This window comes from Sceloporus occidentalis, unplaced genomic scaffold (genome assembly GCF_023333645.1).
Source record: "Sceloporus occidentalis isolate IW3139 unplaced genomic scaffold, rSceOcc1.0.p SCAF_5, whole genome shotgun sequence".
In the NCBI taxonomy this organism is placed as follows: domain Eukaryota; kingdom Metazoa; phylum Chordata; class Lepidosauria; order Squamata; family Phrynosomatidae; genus Sceloporus; species Sceloporus occidentalis.
This window is the reverse complement of record NW_028316985.1, coordinates 94219001-94238172: the sequence shown is the minus strand read 5'-3', so window position 1 is coordinate 94238172 and position 19172 is coordinate 94219001. Positions and strand designations below refer to the sequence as shown.

The 19172-nt window shown below is 42.7% G+C and overlaps 1 protein-coding gene across 1 annotated transcript; it reads right to left on the bottom strand.

The window, feature by feature from the left end:
• Positions 1 to 14051: 14051 nt before the first annotated feature.
• FGFBP1 (fibroblast growth factor binding protein 1) lies at positions 14052 to 18553 on the bottom strand. Its single transcript, XM_089524768.1, has 2 exons — positions 18481 to 18553; positions 14052 to 15418 (listed from the first exon to the last, which is right to left on the bottom strand). The coding sequence occupies exon 2, from the start codon at positions 15395 to 15397 to the stop codon at positions 14702 to 14704; it is 696 nt and encodes a 231-aa protein (XP_089380894.1). The 5' UTR covers positions 15398 to 15418; positions 18481 to 18553; the 3' UTR covers positions 14052 to 14701.
• Positions 18554 to 19172: the final 619 nt, after the last annotated feature.

The following is a 19172-nucleotide window of genomic DNA, read 5'->3' as shown; positions in this document are numbered from 1 at the left end:
ATTTCAAAAAGATCTTTAGGGTTGTATGATCACTGAAAATTAGTTACAACATTTCTTTCTCTTTTTTCTTTTTGAAAATATAATATAAATGGGAATAGTTCAAATTCTTTTCCAGAAGCAGTCATGAAGATTTTTGCTCAGATACCACATTTCCCAGGGACAAGTCACAGAAAGATTTGGGAAGTACTTGTGAAGTACAGTCAGCCCTCGGCATCCGTGGTCTTGCCATTTGTGGATTCAACCATCTGTGGATGGTAAGCCCACATTGTCCGCAATGGTGGCTCATGCACATGGTTGCACCACTATTAGGAATTAGCATATGGCTGCATCGCCACTGGGTACAATGGAGGTTGTGTACACGCTGCCATTTAAGTCCAGAACTTGAGCATCCATAGATTTTGGTATCTCTGTGTGTGTGTGGAGTGGGGTGGGGGGGTGTCTCATGGATACCAATGGCTGACTGTAGTCTTTAAAAGCTCTTTCCAGTTCCCTAAGCTTTAGTGTTGTATATTTTAGGACTGAACAGAATATTTAAAATATTATTGGTTGCCTTTGCACCTGTGCTTTAATAAACTGATGACATTGTCCAAAGTGCCAAACTGTGACTCTCAGTGGATTAAACAATTAGGCCCAAAACACACTGCAGAAATAATCCAGTTTGAGACTGGCCCTGGGTCATTGCTAGGAAATCCTGGGAATTGTAGTTTATTGTGGCATCAGAGCTCTCTGACAGAGAAGGCTAAATATCTCACAAAACTACTGTTCCCGGAATGGAAAGAGAGCGGAAGTGCTATGACAGCATGCAGAGAATAGAGTTGCCATATTCCAGTCCCTCATATCCAGCCATCTAATTTGCATTTATTATGCAAATTAGATACACTAATCATTGCAGTTTTTCTATCATTATGCTTCAACCTCTATACTAGTACCAAGCTAAGAACTCTTTTTCCCCTTCTTTTCCTACATAACCAGTGGGAGGGAAGCTTCCAAGCAGCCCCAGACAGTAAAAGGACTCCCTTTACTCTTTCAAGGCTGTTTGGAGGTGAAGTGCCACCCTAGGCTCAAGCTGCTGACATAAGCACCACAAAACACAAGGCCATCGCTTCTTGCTTCCTTTCCTTTCTCACTTTCTGGACTTGTCAGGGGAAGGGGGGAGGGAATGGAAGAATAAGGTGGCAATGCTATACCTGTGCAGTAGCAACCAGAGCATGTAGGGCAAAATGAGGCTCCTGCCAGTGCCAGTCTTCTTGCATGGTTGCCTGCTTCATTGCCATTGCCACATTTTAACCTACCTATCAGGCTGCAATGAAGGAGAAATCCAAGATTTACTACTTCAACTGGCCCAGCCACCCTTTAATCTGGGATTTTCCAGGTTTTCTGTGACAAATGGCAACCCTAGCAGAGAGAAAACCACTACACTCCCACTCCATTTTGGCTTTCTTTTCTCATGCAATAAGGCCTTTAGAAGTGCCCTCTATTTATCCGGTGTCATTGACTCCCAAAGATGTGTGCATGGGATAAACTGCAGGCAGCCTTTCTTATTCCTGGGAATGTTCAACAACAATAGTGGTCTTAATATTTCTTGGTGCTTGGTCATTTAGTTCACTTCTGATTGATAATTCCTGAGGATGAGCAACTACTTAGGAGCCCTTGTGATCCAATTTTGCCGATCATTCCACAGAGGAACCTGAGCCCCCCAGCCTGGCTTGCAGGAGCTCAGGTATTCTGTTTCCCCCCGTTCTAGGTCCCATGAATGAGAGGATAATCTGGCTATCAGCAAGAAGCAAAATCTCTAGGTAAAGCCATATGTTTTGAGAAATGCAGATTCTCAGTCAATTGTTTTGCAAAGTGAAGGTATAATTTAACCAGAGCTGGTTAGTGAGTGGGCAGCTTCTATACTGCAGTTGCTTAAGCAAGATGGTATGACTGAAACTTGGGAGGATTATAAAGCAGTACATTCAGCTCTTGTGGTAGGACACTATCTTCTTTTTAAAAATGTATATGTGAGGTCTATTACCAAGAGGCAGTGAGCACTCCCCCTACCAACGCCTGACTATTATCACCCAAAGAGTTTCAGTGCTGTCAATTGCGATGTAGCGTGGATTCTGCCCCCGGCCATCTTCTTTCATCACACACTCCAACTGATCTGAGTGTGTGATTAATCCCCAATCTTCTGTCATCCTACTCTTTTCAACTGCTTTTAAAATGTGCCCATTTCTCTCTCCTTCTCCCACTTCCCCCCTTTGTCCTAAGCTTATTTCAGTTGATGCAAACTGAATTCAAGGTGCATAGGTTTCCAGTCAATTAACACAACTCAGGGAAAGAAGAGAAAGGGTGGAATCTTGCCTTTCCCAGGCCTCATTCCCACTACCTTTTAAATTGGATCGTGAATCAATTTGAACCGGTTCACATGACCCTGGTTCCCACTTAATCTGAATCACTGAAGCAATTCCGAGATGGGGGCCATGGACCCATTTAACCCACATCTTTTTGATGCTTATTTTTCCTCTTCTTTTTCTATAAATTGATTCTGTGCAAGTGTGAACCACAAGCGGATCGGAATCGATTCAAATTTCCCCTTCAGCTGGGTGTAACCGAATCATTTTGAATTGATTCGTTGGTTAATGGGAACCACAAGTGGGTTATTTTGGAGGAAAAAAATTAATCGGGGCAAATGTAGTGTGAACCACGTTCCACTGTCGAATTGATCCATCGATTCAGATTGCACACTGATTTATCTGTAAGTGGGAATGAAGCCCCAGTAGGTTCCGGCAAAACCAAACTGCTGCAACCTCTCCTTATTTATGTATTCTCACTCATTAATACCTTTTGCCATATGGACCATGCTCACATAGCCATACGTGTCTCAGTTTTCCTCTGTGAAATGTTGGAAAGCATATCTCAGTATTTCATGGAGTTCTTCCAGCAAAGGCTATGAAAGATTACTTAGATTACCCAATGCCCATGAGGGGGAAATTGAGAAACAGTTCTTATGAGGCTTCAATCTACAGATCTAAAACTGAACATGCAAATATCTCTTAATCTTTTCCCAGAGATTATGTTAAATACTTGGGCCCAGAAACAAAATAACCCTGCTAATTCAAAGGGGAAATAATAATTAGATAAACTTTTGAAAAGTTTTCAGCAATAGCATTGGGTATTTCCCTTGGCTGATCGGCTGTTTCCCTATCAGGTAAAACTCCTATAGATGTCCATCCCCTACATATGGTTAGAATTGCCTCTTCCTTCAAGGCTATGTTTACATATTATATCTATTTAATTCCTGAGCTTCTTACAATAGTGAAGCCACTATATAAATTGCTAGTACTGGTTTTCAACAAGCATTTTAGTGAGCCACAAAAACTTATACCACTACTTCTGTTTTACTGTGCTCTGATCATGTCTTTGCAGTAATGCTGGCATGTGATGCTGGCTGAGGACATCTCTCTTTTTCTCTCATGTGATGCCAGATAGGAAATGGGGTTGCCAGGTTTCAGGATGCCAGGTAAGATCACAGGAAATTGCTGTACTTTGCTGGGTCCCAGGCCATATGGCAAACATGGGGCAAGCAACGCTAGAAGAGGAGGGAAAATGGGGTTTGTGGGTGAGATGACAATACCCATCTCCACCTGTTCCTAGCTAACTCCAAGGTTCTCTGGCGCACTGTAAAGGGGAGTTGTGCTTGTGCAACACCAGTACACCAAAAAGCCAAAAGCAAGGAAAGAGACAGCATGTACATGCACTTAGGTCCAGCTTGCCATTTGGGACAAAGCAGGGAGTGGAGCATCAGCACCGTGACTCATTAACTTTCTTGTTGTCCAAACCCTGGCAGCGGCAACTACACAGGCCCTGGGAAAAACCTTTCTGGCAATGAGCCTTCCACAATCAGCAGCAACGTAAGGCTAGGAAAAAATTATAATGTTTCTTGTGTACCATAGATAAGGCATGTGGGAAGACATACCTGAGTGAGAATGGCAGCAGCAATGGCCGATACATGGCACTTGTCATTGCTTGAACTTCCCTGCTCCCTAAAATAATTTGTGTCTCCCCAGTCCCCTAACCAATAATTGGAAATATTTAACCAAATAACTGCATTTTAACCAAAAGCTGGGTATCCATTTACCCAGACTGCCCAGACACAAGTTTCCATGGAAAGTTGATCAAGATCCTACCAATGCTTGCCTGCCCCACTTCTGTAACATAACAAATAACCACCCTGTGATATCGCAAGGACCTGGCCTTTGGTCTTAAATCTGGCCTGGAATCTCAGGGAAGGAGGTTAACGGATCTGGCAGGCCTAAACACAAGAATGACTGGTGTATGCATAGGGCTAGCTAGGACTGGGGAGAGAGGGGGCACTAGACCTGTTTGTCCTGAGATCCCACAAAGTGACAGTTCCTGTCTGGCACCTGCCATATTGTTCTCCAGAATCCTCCACATGAATTGGTCCTTATGGTAGGCAGGGACAAGGCTTCCCATACCATATCTGACCCAGGCCCCATAAACTGCCTGGGCAGTGTGTTTCCTGCAACGCAGACATCCAAGGTACAAACTGTTAAGGACAATGTTTTGGTCTTGACTTTAGGGATGACAATAGTGGGCAAGGATAGCTGCCAGTTAATGTTCAAGCTGACCACAAGCCATTAATTCTTAATAGACGTTAATAGTTTTGAAAAGTATTTCAATTCTGGACAGTGAACCGCCTTGAACATGTTGCAAAGAGATAAAGTAGAACTTTAAAAAAAAAGATAAAGATAAATGGGAGAGTAAGTAAATGTGGTAGGGTAGAAGTGGCTAGAATGGGAGCTCACTTACTATAGGATTCTTAGTTCTATTTCTGGGGTACGTTTCTGGATTCCTGTCATTCCGATTTGATCTTTAATCTTTGCACATGTTTAAAATCCACTTGTAAATCAGAGGCTGGAACAATTAGTTGTCTGGATTATAACTCCTAGAATCTGCCAGCTAGCATGGCCATGGGGACTTATTGTCCCAAATCATAATTTTCCCAAGCCTTACTATAACTTCAGAATCATCTGTATTCTGAGTGAAGTGCACCAGATGCTTTAATAGTTGAAAAACAGAGAGAAAATTAGGTAATCTTCATATTCACAAGGCTGGAAATAATGTTTGCAGCATCGTATATGAGGAAGAAATTTAGAGATTCTCACAAGTTTGAAGAGATTTTGCGCCCTTTTACTTGGCCTAATAAAGATACTATGCTGCTATGAATCCTAATTGCTTAGTTCTTTACATTATTATTTCTTTATCTGAAACGCTTGTGTATTATCTGTGAACCAGCCAGGGATCCAGAGAAGATCAATAATAACAATCAACAATACACTGAAAACACCGAACACATAAATAAAAACTTTTAAAAACAGGTTAAAACAGCCTTTTAAAAAAGTTTAAAGACTACAGCCACAGAGGCCACCCTTGGTTTGAAGAATCAAATGTCATATGAAATAATATACTTGTAGCTGCCTGGCAAAAGCTCCAAAGCCTGACCTCCATTGACTTCCCCAGACAGAGCACTACTACAGAGAAAACTCTGTCACGTGTACCTAGTGACCTAACTAGGTCCTGCGAAGGGACACACAACAGGGCCACCACTAATGATCTAAAATTTTGGGTTGGTTCATATGGGAAGAGGCAGTTTCTGTGAGGCCTCAAGCTGGTTAGGGCTTTTATAGATGAAAACCAGAAGCTTGAACTGAGTTCAAAAGCAAATTGAAAACCAGTGCAGTTCATCTAAGATGGTGTTATATGTTCTGTACATTCCACTAACTAGCTTTTATACAATTTTCAAAGGCAGCTCAAAACAGAAGGGTCATTAGTCATTACAACAGTCTAATTGGGAGGCATTTAAGGTATGAACCACTGTAGCCAGATCCGCCCTCTCTAGGAAAGGTCACACAGCTGGAGCATCAACCAATGCTCAGTAAAAGCACTCTTAGCCACAGCCAGCTACCTGGTCTTCCAGGGGCATTGATGGGTTCAAGAGCCCCCTCCAAGGTCTTTCAGAAGGAATGCAGTCTCATCCAGAACAGTTTGTAATTCCAACCCCATGTTAACTTTCCAACTGACCACCTCCTTTTGTGGTGGAGCACATAAAGAAACATTTACAATCCCTATCACCCAACTGGCCAGCCTTCTGCTGGAAGTTCTAATAATCTAGGATAGACATGGCTTCACAGACAAGTAGTTGACTTTACATCTTCAAGCAAGAGGTCCACAACAACATGTTGAACAAACTGAAACTCAGCCATGAAAACTAGACAGGTGTGCATTTCAGTTATCTCCCCTGAGCAAAACCACAAGAGTGTGGTCTGACACATGCGAAGGGCAGGGACGTAGCCAAGGGGGGGGGGGTCTTGGGGTCCGGACCCCACCTTCCATTAGAAAAATGAATGGTGTGTGCTGCTGCGCCGCTGCGCCCAAGCCCCATTATAATGGTGGCACTTAGTCTGGACCCCCCCTTCCTAAAATCCTGGATACGTCCCTGCGGAGACAGGCTTATGTTTTTTACAAAATAATAATAATAATAATAATAATAATAATAATAATAATAATAATAATTGGATTTATTTATAAGCCGCCCAGTCACACGGAATCCGGGCGGCTTACAACAGAGGGAAAAATAGACAGTTCCCTGCCCTCAGGCTTACAATCTAAAAATACACAACACAAAAGGAGAAGGGAATGGTGGTGGGGAAGGGGATCAGGTCCAGCAGTTCTTCTCTCCCTCTGAGGCCTGGACCAAGGCAGATGGACTGGAGGGAGGGCTCTTTTTCTTAATCGAGGCCGGGCCCGATGGTGTTGGGCTTGTGTTTTCACTCTATCCCAGGCCAGAAGATGACATTTGGAAGGAGGGGGGAAGGCTCTTCCTCTTCAGGCTCGATGGTGTTGGGCCTATCTTTTCACTCCCTCCCAGGAGTGAGCAAAAGCCATGAAATCCTGAGCTGGTCCCAAGTGACATTAATGACCTGAATGAAATATATAGTGATGCACAGCAACATGTCACTAGAGTGTGAGTGGGAAGTGTTGCAAGCCAAAGCATGTTGCATTTCCTCTTGTTTTAACAGAGTTTCTCAGCACAGAGAGTGATCTATGACCGTATAAGTAAATCAAAGGCATGCCACACTAGGAGATAGCCTGGAGAAAGCAAACAGTTCCACAAACAGTAAGAGGCCAACGGAAGAAGCAGAATATCTGGCAAGTAAGAAGCTGCACTGCTTCAGGCACTGTCAGAAGGGGTTAATGAAGGAGAGGGTGCGGAGCTTGTTATCTGAGCACATAAAATGTTAGTAGGGATGAAGAAGAATGTGTAAAATGGCTACAACAACTGATCACTAAGCTGGCACAATGGTTGGCCAGACCCAGGTGAGGCGATATCAGGAGGTTGTCAGCCATTGGCCCTCAATGCAAAGGGGAGTGAATCTGAGAAAAGAACTGTTGACTCATTCCTTGTATCCCCAGCAGGTTCTTACGCAATAGGATTATGAGATAGGTGTGTAGCTTGTACCAATGCCAGGCAGGTAAATGAATGAAGGAGACAGTGACAGGGATAGAGATGTATACAATGTTTCCATGAGAAAATGAGAAGGGGAAAGAAAACTAGGTGAGTAAGTCAGCAGTATGCAACAATGACCCGAAACTTCTCGGTTTATTTCCATAATCACCAAGCAACTTGTTTACTCATGCATTTTCCCATCTCATGTAAAAAGTAAAAGGACATGTAAGTGAAAGGAAATGAGTTCTCCCTGATGTCTCCATTAAATTTCATGGTCCCACTTTCCTCCTGGTATTGGAACCAGGGTGGGAAAAAAGCTGTAAGGGCAGCAGGTTGAAACAAATCCCTACAACTGGACATTCACCGCACCTGTTGTTTCAAATGTGAGCAAGGTGGACAAATGATTTCATGGCTATGAGTACTTCACATATTAGTTTTTGTCTTCATTGGGTGCCCTCACTGTTTGAGATGCAAAGAACCTTACGTATTCTGTGCCATGACTTACTGTTAGGGTGCTTTCTTTAGCAGCGAAATAAACTGTATCCCAGCATGGGAATGTGTGGGCCGCATCAAAGTCCAAAAGACCCTTTTTTCATCCTTTAGATGAATTGAGCTCGATTTTTTTTAAAAACACTGCAATTGGTTAACAATTAAAATATCCATCATGACATCCTATTCAAGATTTATCTTACATAAGCATGCCAAGCAAATATATATTAAAAAGATCTAGATGATTGTTGAAGGAGTGGTACAGTATCTCCCAACTATATTAACAAGGTTTTTTGGTGTACCCGAAAGTTCACCTTAATAGATGGGAAGGAGGTGTCACTGGAGATTATTGCACTGTTCTTAAATAGTGGAACAGAAACAAGATATTAACTGTAATGGCACCATCCTACTGCACAACCTCATGGCTGGGCAGTAGCTATCATGTAGCCAACCTGTGCTTCTGCTGCTACTGTTAATGAACAGGAAAATCCTGTGCATAACGGTTAATTACACTGTTTACCCATTATTGAAGTACCCGTGATAGTTCATTCCCAATAATTCAGAGACTGATGATCCCACGTGGTGTGAGTGGGTGTTACTCCCTTCCGTCTTGCTCCCTGTCCCTGAATAACCAGGCATTCTACGTTCAGTGCTGAGAAGAGAAGGAAGTATTGGCTCTTGTCTCAAAACAGGCTTCTCCATGCCACCACTCCAGCCTGCCACAGAAGAAATTGTTCTGTACTCATAAGGAGACAGTCATTCCTTCTTTGGCAGGAGGGAGAGAGAAGAAGCAGGGAGGGCAGGGAGATGGGATTAAGGGGGAATGAGGAAAAGAGAGCATGGGGACTTTTGATGGTGCAAAAAGGCCTGCCTTGTTATTGAAGAGAAATGCAGTATTAAAAGTTCCCAAACTGGTATGTTTTGGGGGTTTTTAAGTGCCGTATATACTCGACTATAAGTCGACCTCATGTATAAGTCAAGGGCAGGTTTTGGGGCCAAAATTATTGATTTTAATATGACCCATGGATAAATCGAGAATAAAATCTAGGGGCATGTAACACAGGAGCTAAAGAATGAATCAAGGGAAAACAATGCCAAAGAATTTATATAATTCCAGCAGGAATAACTGCTTGTGGTCATCCTAATAATAATAATAATAATAATAATAAAATTTATTTCTATACCGCTTTTCCGCAGTGATCAAAGTGATGTACATAGTAAAATTATTAAAACAACATAAAATTAAAACCACATTACATTAATTACAATATACAGTTAAAATCCAATTCATAGGTGTATGTTAGTGAGAGGTAGAAAAGGGAATCGAACATAACTTCAGTGTACATGGGGGAATGCTTGGTTAAAGAGAAAGGTTTTAAGTCTCTTTTTAAACAGTTCAAGGGAGTTAATGAGACGGAGCTCTTCGGGAAGACTATTCCAATGCTTGGGGGCCGTTACTGAAAAGGCCCTCTGAGAAGTAGTAACATATCTCAAAGTAGGGACTTCGAGCAAGTTCTTCCCGGTTGTTCTGAGAGTGCGGGGCGGATTATATGGGGAGATGTGGTCCTTCAAGTAACTCGGGCCCAAGGCTGGATGGATAAGAGAATGGGGGGGGGGGGGGGTTAGTGCTTCCAGGATAGATTACACTTTTGCTTTTTAGCAGGGGATGATTCCTTTTGAATATAAGAATTGCCCTCATTTCTTTCTCCTCCTCCCATTTTCCCCCATTGTCCTCAGTTTACTTAGTTACTACAAACTGAGTTCAAAGTACACAAGTAATGTCCACTTAATTCATCAGGGAAGAGAGAAGAGAAAGGAGTGGAGTTTTATCTTTACCAGTAGGCTCATACAAAGCAAACTGCTGCAACCTCTCCTAGTTTGTGTGTTTTCTTCTTCTAAATACCTTTTGCCACCATGATCGCACACTAGTGTTGCTTGACCACACATCACAAATGGTTTTCATTTGTGAAATGTTGGAAAGTATGCCTTCCAGTGCAAGGATTAGATTACTATTTCTATATCCAAAGAGGCCCATCATATATTATAAGACTGTGATTCTACTTTAACTGCCACAGCTATATAGTAGAGAATCCTCTAGAGGAGCTCTCTGGCTGATACTTCCAAAAGCCCCTCACTAAACTCCTAGCATTCCATAGGATAGGATTGTGGCATCCAAATCATATAATTGTGTAATATGAAAGAATACCTGTTAGAATTGAGCATTTGACAGTCAGTACTGTAGGACAATGATCTATTTCCTATGGTATCTGACTATTAGGTCATAATGGGCATATTCTAATGTTAAAATCTTGTTTCAATAGCTGATTTCTGTTTGGGCAAAATTGTATATTGTATACAATAATAATAATAATAATAATAATATGTTTTATTTATAGACCGCTATTCCGCGATGATCATAGCGGTGTACAGTAAAATCGTTAATACAATAAAAATACAGTTAAAGGAGGGAGAAGTCTCATCCTTCAGGCAGTCCAAGATGTTGCTGGGTCTGCCTGATGGCTCCCTCTGAGGCCAAGATGACAGTTGAGGAGGGAGGGGCCTCTTCCTTCAGGCAGTCCAAGATGTTGCTGGGTCTGCCTGATGGCTCCCTCTGAGGCCGAGATGACAGTTGAGGAGGGAGGGGCCTCTTCCTTCAGGCAGTCCAAGATGTTGCTGGGTCTGCCTGATCGCTCCCTCTGAGGCCGAGATGACAGTTGAGGAGGGAGGGGCCTCTTCCTTCAGGCAGTCCAAGATGTTGCTGGGTCTGCCTGATCGCTCCCTCTGAGGCCGAGATGACAGTTGAGGAGGGAGGGGCCTCTTCCTTCAGACAGTCCCTGATGTTGCTGGGTCTGCCTGATGGCTCCCTCTGAGGCCGAGATGACAGTTGAGGAGGGAGGGGCCTCTTCCTTCAGGCAGTCCCTGATGTTGCTGGTCTGCCTGATGGCTCCCTCTGAGGCCGAGATGACAGTTGAGGAGGGAGGGGCCTCTTCCTTCAGGCAGTCCAAGATGTTGCTGGTCTGCCTGATGGCTCCCTCTGAGGCCGAGATGACAGTTGAGGAGGGAGGGGCCTCTTCCTTCAGGCAGTCCAAGATGTTGCTGGGTCTGCCTGATGGCTCCCTCTGAGGCCGAGATGACAGTTGAGGAGGGAGGGGCCTCTTCCTTCAGGCAGTCCAAGATGTTGCTGGGTCTGCCTGATGGCTCCCTCTGAGGCCGAGATGACAGTTGAGGAGGGAGGGGCCTCTTCCTTCAGGCAGTCCCTGATGTTGCTGGTCTGCCTGATGGCTCCCTCTGAGGCCGAGATGACAGTTGAGGAGGGAGGGGCCTCTTCCTTCAGGCAGTCCAAGATGTTGCTGGTCTGCCTGATGGCTCCCTCTGAGGCCGAGATGACAGTTGAGGAGGGAGGGGCCTCTTCCTTCAGGCAGTCCAAGATGTTGCTGGGTCTGCCTGATGGCTCCCTCTGAGGCCGAGATGACAGTTGAGGAGGGAGGGGCCTCTTCCTTCAGGCAGTCCAAGATGTTGCTGGGTCTGCCTGATGGCTCCCTCTGAGGCCGAGATGACAGTTGAGGAGGGAGGGGCCTCTTCCTTCAGGCAGTCCAAGATGTTGCTGGGTCTGCCTGATGGCTCCCTCTGAGGCCGAGATGACAGTTGAGGAGGGAGGGGCCTCTTCCTTCAGGCAGTCCAAGATGTTGCTGGGTCTGCCTGATGGCTCCCTCTGAGGCCGAGATGACAGTTGAGGAGGGAGGGGCCTCTTCCTTCAGGCAGTCCAAGATGTTGCTGGGTCTGCCTGATGGCTCCCTCTGAGGCCGAGATGACAGTTGAGGAGGGAGGGGCCTCTTCCTTCAGGCAGTCCAAGATGTTGCTGGGTCTGCCTGATGGCTCCCTCTGAGGCCGAGATGACAGTTGAGGAGGGAGGGGCCTCTTCCTTCAGGCAGTCCAAGATGTTGCTGGGTCTGCCTGATGGCTCCCTCTGAGGCCGAGATGACAGTTGAGGAGGGAGGGGCCTCTTCCTTCAGGCAGTCCAAGATGTTGCTGGTCTGCCTGATGGCTCCCTCTGAGGCCGAGATGACAGTTGAGGAGGGAGGGGCCTCTTCCTTCAGGCAGTCCAAGATGTTGCTGGGTCTGCCTGATGGCTCCCTCTGAGGCCGAGATGACAGTTGAGGAGGGAGGGGCCTCTTCCTTCAGGCAGTCCAAGATGTTGCTGGTCTGCCTGATGGCTCCCTCTGAGGCCGAGATGACAGTTGAGGAGGGAGGGGCCTCTTCCTTCAGGCAGTCCAAGATGTTGCTGGGTCTGCCTGATGGCTCCCTCTGAGGCCGAGATGACAGTTGAGGAGGGAGGGGCCTCTTCCTTCAGGCAGTCCAAGATGTTGCTGGGTCTGCCAATAACCATGGTTCTTTCATATTTGCCTGATGTCTTCTCTATGAGAATAAAGACCATCCCTAAAATGCATTCAAGGCTAAATTATACCTTATATTGTACTATATAGATAAGATACAGAGAGCAAGCATGGCATAGTGGTTTGAGTGTTGGACTATGGCCAGTGGTTGATTCCCAGTTTGGCCATGAAACTCACTGGGTGACCTTGAGGAAGTCACATGCTCTCAGCCTCAGGGAGAGCCACTGATAAACCTCCTCTGAAGAAGTCTTGCCAAAAAAAACCCATGACAGGGCCACCTTAGGGTCTCGATATGTTGGAAATGACCTGAAGGTACTCACCACCACCAGATGAGATGCAATTCTTTGCATGATGTTATTGGTTTTGTGTGAACTGAATTAGCTATTAATAGTATGCACATTTAACAATATGCTGCATTTTGAACATTGGCCAAAATCCTGTTAGTGATATCATGCATCTAAATGTAACGTATGTATGTTTTGGTCTGGATCAAGCACAAGATGGTATTGTGAAGCCCTTACTATAACTCCCCCCCCCCCCCCACACACACACAGAGGTCAACCCCTGGGAGAGGCTGCTGTGCTTACAGGTGGGGAGTGTAGAAGACAAAGAGGCAATTCAACTGATCTAACTCCAGAGGAAAATGATAGGAGAGTGGACATACCCGAGGGACTCCCATTTCCTTCTTGCTCTGAGACAAGACATTTATTAATTGTTTCTTCATCTTCATCCCTCCTTCCTCCCCTTTCTACTGCTAAGCATCTTCCTCCCCTTTGGGGGCTTGATCGTTGTGGGGACAGTGGAAGATCCTTTACACTCTGTCTCAAAAAATATCTGGGGTGGATACAGAACTACACTGGTGGATTTGTTTCTTGTAGGGTCTCAGCCCAGCCATGTTTATTTCTGGCTTAAGCACAATGGTGAAATGTAACTTTAAAAAAAGAATGCTTTTAAAGTATTCATAGTTAATGGGTTCCAAATGTGAAATAACTGCCCCCCATGCACTCAGCATGCATGTCAGGGACACTTATCCCTTCGCTTAAAAAAAAGAAAAGAAAAGCCTATTCATCCTATGTTGATGTTATTTTAAAGTATATATTTAAAAAGAAAAAATGCAGTGAATGCCTTTGGACACAGCTGACCCTTACCTTTCCTACATATCATATATTAAAATTGAGATCTCATATTCTGTTAGTCTGCACTGTAGATGAAGAGTATACACACAGGTAGACACCCCCCCCCCCACCCCTGAGTATTCTTCAAGTGTGATAACACTGGGAATGCACCACAGCTCTTAAATATTAGAGATGTTCGGTGGGCAAAAGGAAAGATATCTTTCCCTCTATATTCCATTCAAATGTATGATTATGTAATATTGAATATGAATTACAAACAGCCCTTCCCTGCAACACTGGTGCCTGCTGTTCCCACAGAATTTTTCCATAACCAATGACAACTGAGCTTTTTGGTGGATTCCACTGGTTTGGCTGACCTAGACGTAAGATTTATTAAACAGAAGAAGTTTTACTTTTGAGTAAACATACTGCAATATTCAAGTCATATTGAACCTAACAGAGAATTTGGAAATGGACTATGGTAGTGTAACCACGATTCTCATGTAGAAATCAGTGTTTAGAACACACCTTAAAAGACGGATACTTTTATTTATTTAAAACCTCTTTAAAGTAAAAAGTATGAAAAAGGACATAGCACTGGAATAATCACTTTGGTTAGAAACATGTGAATTAGGGGGATGGGAGAGAAATGTTTCAGAAGGCAAGATATGTACATTTTTACAGAGAGTTTTGTAACATCCAACGGTAACATTCAAATAACATGCTATGTAAATGCATTTCTCTCTAGGAAAATACAGTGTGTCATATTTGCATCTTTGGTAGGCTGAGGTGATTTCATGAAAAACCAAAACTTTGAGAAGATCTTTACATGGTCATATTGACCATGCCCTCTGCATACACAAATGATCATACAGAAGTCAGCAGTCAGCAGCCACACAGTCAAATCTACCCTCTTGGATGGTATCATTTAAATCCCTCTCCAAATGTTACAAGGAGGTAAGAGGAATCAGGATGAGATTCATGGTTACAGTCATGGGATTTGTCTGAAGTCCATTTTGGGGATAAGAGGGGAATGCCCCTCCTACTCTGTCATCAGACTAACCTTTGAAGGAAACTGTTTGTTGACCAGCTGTAGTGGACAGCTATCTATAATGGATTATTTGTGTACTATCGATATGAAGCTGTACCACTAGTAAACCAAGGAACTTTGGTCAGCATCCTTACATTTTCTATTTGCACTTTTTATCCTGTATCATTGAAATGAAAAAGTTGCAAAGAGAGAGCCACGTCTCCGAACAGTATTCTTCAGCCACCTTTCTCTGATCAATATAATCGACTTCTTCAACACAGTCACTAGATGCCTCCCCTGGCTGGTGTCCAGCTGCAACAGGAGTTACTGGTGCCAAAGAGGTCTCCCTTCCATGGTGAATGGGCTTCTCTTGTTTGGGTTTTTGTGATGCTTGGTTTACTAGTCGAAGGTGAGCAGATGGTGGACCTTTACTACAAATTTTAGATTTTAGGATACCCTTTGGGTCCTCACAGATGTTCTTCTTCTTCTTCAGAGACCTTGTGATTTGCTTCCAGAAATTCTTTTTGTTTTCTGCATATGATGGACAGGTGGAAGGGTTGCCAGAAAATTCACAAGAGAAGGTGCTTTCCTCTTTTTTGCAATCAATGTTTAAGGTAGCCATTTCAGCTTCATCTACTGTCCATGTGCACACAGCTTTCTCCTTGGTGGTAAACTTGCCTTTAAGAGAACCTTTCTGCCCTCGTGTTTTCTGACCTCTTCCATTCTGGTTATCTGGTTCACTTGTTTCACTGTTCAGCCTTTCTTTTTTTCTCCCCTTCTGTCTTTCACAGTTGGCTTGCAGCAACTGAGAGAACATAATAAGGGCACAGAGAAGAGCAAAACGTCCGAATTTCATGTTTCCTGCTTTTCTTGATGCCTGTTTTGGAAATGTAAAAGTAAATTGTAAAAATCAATTCCACTGTGTTTAGCGATATTGAGATTAACATAATTTATCATGAGGTACAAAGAAAGATCTTATAATTAATTATCAATTTTTCATTTAGGGAAAAGCCCAATAGTGGACTTCTGCAAGGGAAACAGAGGATTCTAGCAGAATTGTGAGGGGATTTATTTATTTATTTATTTATTTATTTATTTATTTATTTATTTATTTATTTCCTATGCCACTTTTCTCCCAGAAAGGGACTCAAGGCAGCTCACATATAAAATTGTTTTAAAATTTACAATAATTAACAATTCAAACCATCCAGCTAAAATAGTATTAAATGACATAAAACATACAAAGGTTCAAAACATAACTAGACCACACATCCCTGACATGATTATATATTGAAAACCTGCTTGAATAAAAATGTTTTTGCCTGCCATTGAAAGGAAAGTAGGGAGAGGGCCAGCCTTGCCTCCCATGGAAGGGAATCCCAGAAGGGAATGCATTGCACTAATCCATGGCTAGCAGAGCAATGTTAGAGTTATCCCATAATGATGTATTTCAAATATAGATTTTTAAAAATTCACAAGATAAATGGTTTGTTTATGAATTATGCATTTAATACCTCAGTGCCTTCAAACAATGTCAACAGCAAAATAATGTTATGTTTTAGTCTTTGGCATTCCAGATGGAACAAAAACGTGGCAGTTTGAACAGCTCTTTAAATACTTTAATTGTCATGAAGATGACATCAGTTTCTGATCTGCTCCTGGAACTAACTCATGTCTGGATCCATATCTGATAAGGATGTAAATTAAGTATCATTTCCTAACCTCCACTAACAAATCATCAGAAGATACCAGAGATTAGGTGGAGTGATGCTACAGATTACATATTCCCTTTGGGTGGAACATCACTTGCAGTTAAAATGGAAAGTTGTTTGAATGAAAATGCCCCTTTGTTTCACATCCACCTTCCACCATTCTTTCTTGTTATCCACTTTCTTTCATTTCTAATGAGACTTAAGTCACTGAAGCATCAGCTAAAGAATTCCAAAAAGATGGGAAGTGAAACACTTTTAAATGGCTGCCTGAAAATTATTTTAAATGAAAATAAATAAATGCAGCCCTGAAGCAAACAGTTAAGTCATTCTCAATGTCGTCGTCATCATCATCATCATCATCATCATCATCATCATCATCTACAGAGGCACCACATTTTCTCTAGGATGATAGATTGTTAGGTGCAGCTTTATGAGAACGCCCACATTTTAATCCCTGCATGGCTATGAAACTCACTGTCTAAATTACTTAATGAACTATTTAATGGGATTGCTGTGAGATTAAAATAACACGGGAAGGGCAATCAGTCTGTACAGCAGATACGATGCTATATCATAGAAAGAGTCCTTAAAACTCTCTTTATCCTACCATTTAAAATGGAAAGACTGTCCTGATAAAAGTTGCAGAGCTCGGGATAAGTGTCTGATTCCATCCTGTTGTCTGGACTGACAAGGACAGACAGATGTTCTGGACCAGCATCTCTTTGGTTGGTACAAAGTACAGCTCCTATTCCCTCTTCAGAACGCTCTCCTTCACTAGAACTATTTGCTTGATGAGAACAGTCTGCAGGTTTCAACTATTCAAAGATTGAAGCTATTTTAAGAACTATCATGTCTAGCTGAGGTCATACACATTGGTTCTCCTTATCAAACAATGCCTCCTTCCTAACACTGAATCATCAAATTATACTTCAAATTCCTCTCCATTAAAATGTGAGAGCACTTCTAGTGTTTAGTTACATACAGAAATGTCCAGCTACTTGCTTGACTCTCTTCAGCATAGACCTCTGAATAACATCAAAAAGCTGCAATTCTATGGATGCTGACCTAAGAGTAAGACTCAGAGGCATGCATGTGACTGAACTACAAGTATGTTAAACACAAAGATAAACAAGTTAACATGCCCTTTTCTTTGAAAAGTGGAGGTGCACATTTGAAATTTCCTTCCTGTCCATAATGTGTATCATAAACCTGAACCTGTTTGGTGTGCCAGGAAAGATTCAGTGATCTGATAAGGTTACAGCATTGCTGGTTGCTGCTGAGAATGTTACACCTGGCAATTATTACATGATCTGGAAGTGGAGTTAGTGTAGAATTACAAAAGTGTGTCAAGCACTATTACTGCTATCATGCCCCCTCCATCCAATGGCTGCTTTTCAAATGAGTTAGTGAAAGCATTCTTTCTAGTGAAAAGCCAAGGTCTGTTCATTTGCGAGACTCCCTCAGTCAAATCAAAAATAAAGACTGCAAGCGTCTTTCTCCTTCCTGACACTTTGTGCATAGCTGAATATGAAAACCTGACACTCCATCCCTCCGTCCACAGATTTCAAGGGAACTATTCCAGAGAGAAGGATTGAATTATCTGTACACAGTTCGACTGTGTAAGCCTGCAGATTTATTTAAATCTATTTGAGATTAAATCACACTGAACTCAACAGGATTACTTCTGAGCAAATATACTGGGCTCCACGTGTCCTCAGTGGTCCTTACATTTGTTGACTGTTGTGCACAGGACTGCTATCATGGCATGGTACTAACAGCTTTAATAGTTAGGGCCAAAGTTCACATTACATACATCTGCATATTTCTTCCCCATGAAGATTTCTGATAAGCAGCCAAAGAGATTGGAGTCAAGAGCAGAAAAAAGTAGCGGTGGATGCTTGACTTTGTTCTGCTTCCTGCCATTTGTCCATTCAAAACTATCCTATGCAAGCTGCTAGGGAAAAGCCACTGTATCTATTCAGCTGTGTAAAGACAAGAGCAAGGGGAAGTTTACTGGGAAAGAGATGAAAAGAAAAGGGCAAATTAGCCCCTGACCTGTATCATTACAACGTCTGCTTTTCAGTTAAAAATGTTGGCAGAAAGAAGCACACACTTCAAGTAATGTGTGGTTTGGCCATTGGCAGGCATGCAACAAATCTCTTCTCTCAGCTCTGAAACAATACTTTGCTACTAAAGATATAAATTGGAAGACAGTTACAACACATACCTCCTGCTGGCTTTTTGAGTCTATCCAAATATAAAATTCAAGGTGTTTTCCGTCTCTTTCAAAGTACTGAAACTTTGTGCTTATTTATACGGTCAGAGACACACCTACATGCCTTCAGAAGGGTATTACTCCACAGTAGCATGCTTCCGTGCCTTATTTGCTAACCAAGGCACACCTTCTGGGAATATGCCAGCTCTGGTTTGCGATAGTTATTTTTTAAAAACACACACACATAGTTACAGCAGTAGATGAATGTCTGAAAAAAGGAAGAGTTGTGTCAACTCCTTTCCCTTTCTTGCCAGACACCGCCTTGATAAATCGGAACAGGGAGGGGCTGGTAAATGAACACTAAAGACATGAATGAATGGGAAAGAAGAGATCATTGTAGTTGTAGTGTGTATTTGGTTGAGAACTAAATATTACTCATCATTTCTTTCCTATAGGAATATTTCAAAGCCCCATTTACTACTGTACTGTATTTGAAGAAGATAGTCCTTCTCTCTAAGCAGCCCATTAGTAGGCTAGGAACAGTGGTCAGGAACAGCAGCCTTAAAAGAGACGTAGCACACTCATGCTGTGATACAATCACTCGTCCAATAGATACAAGAAAAACAGATAGTTTCAACTAGTTCAACTGAATGAACAGTGTTACCAAGATAATTAGTTTGATCTGTCTTGCTTCATGCTTTGGT

What these genes read in the sequence shown, in the direction of transcription:
- FGFBP1 (XM_089524768.1), bottom strand. Translation starts at nt 15,397, where the DNA reads ATGAAATTCGGACGTTTTGCTCTTCTCTGTGCCCTTATTATGTTCTCT.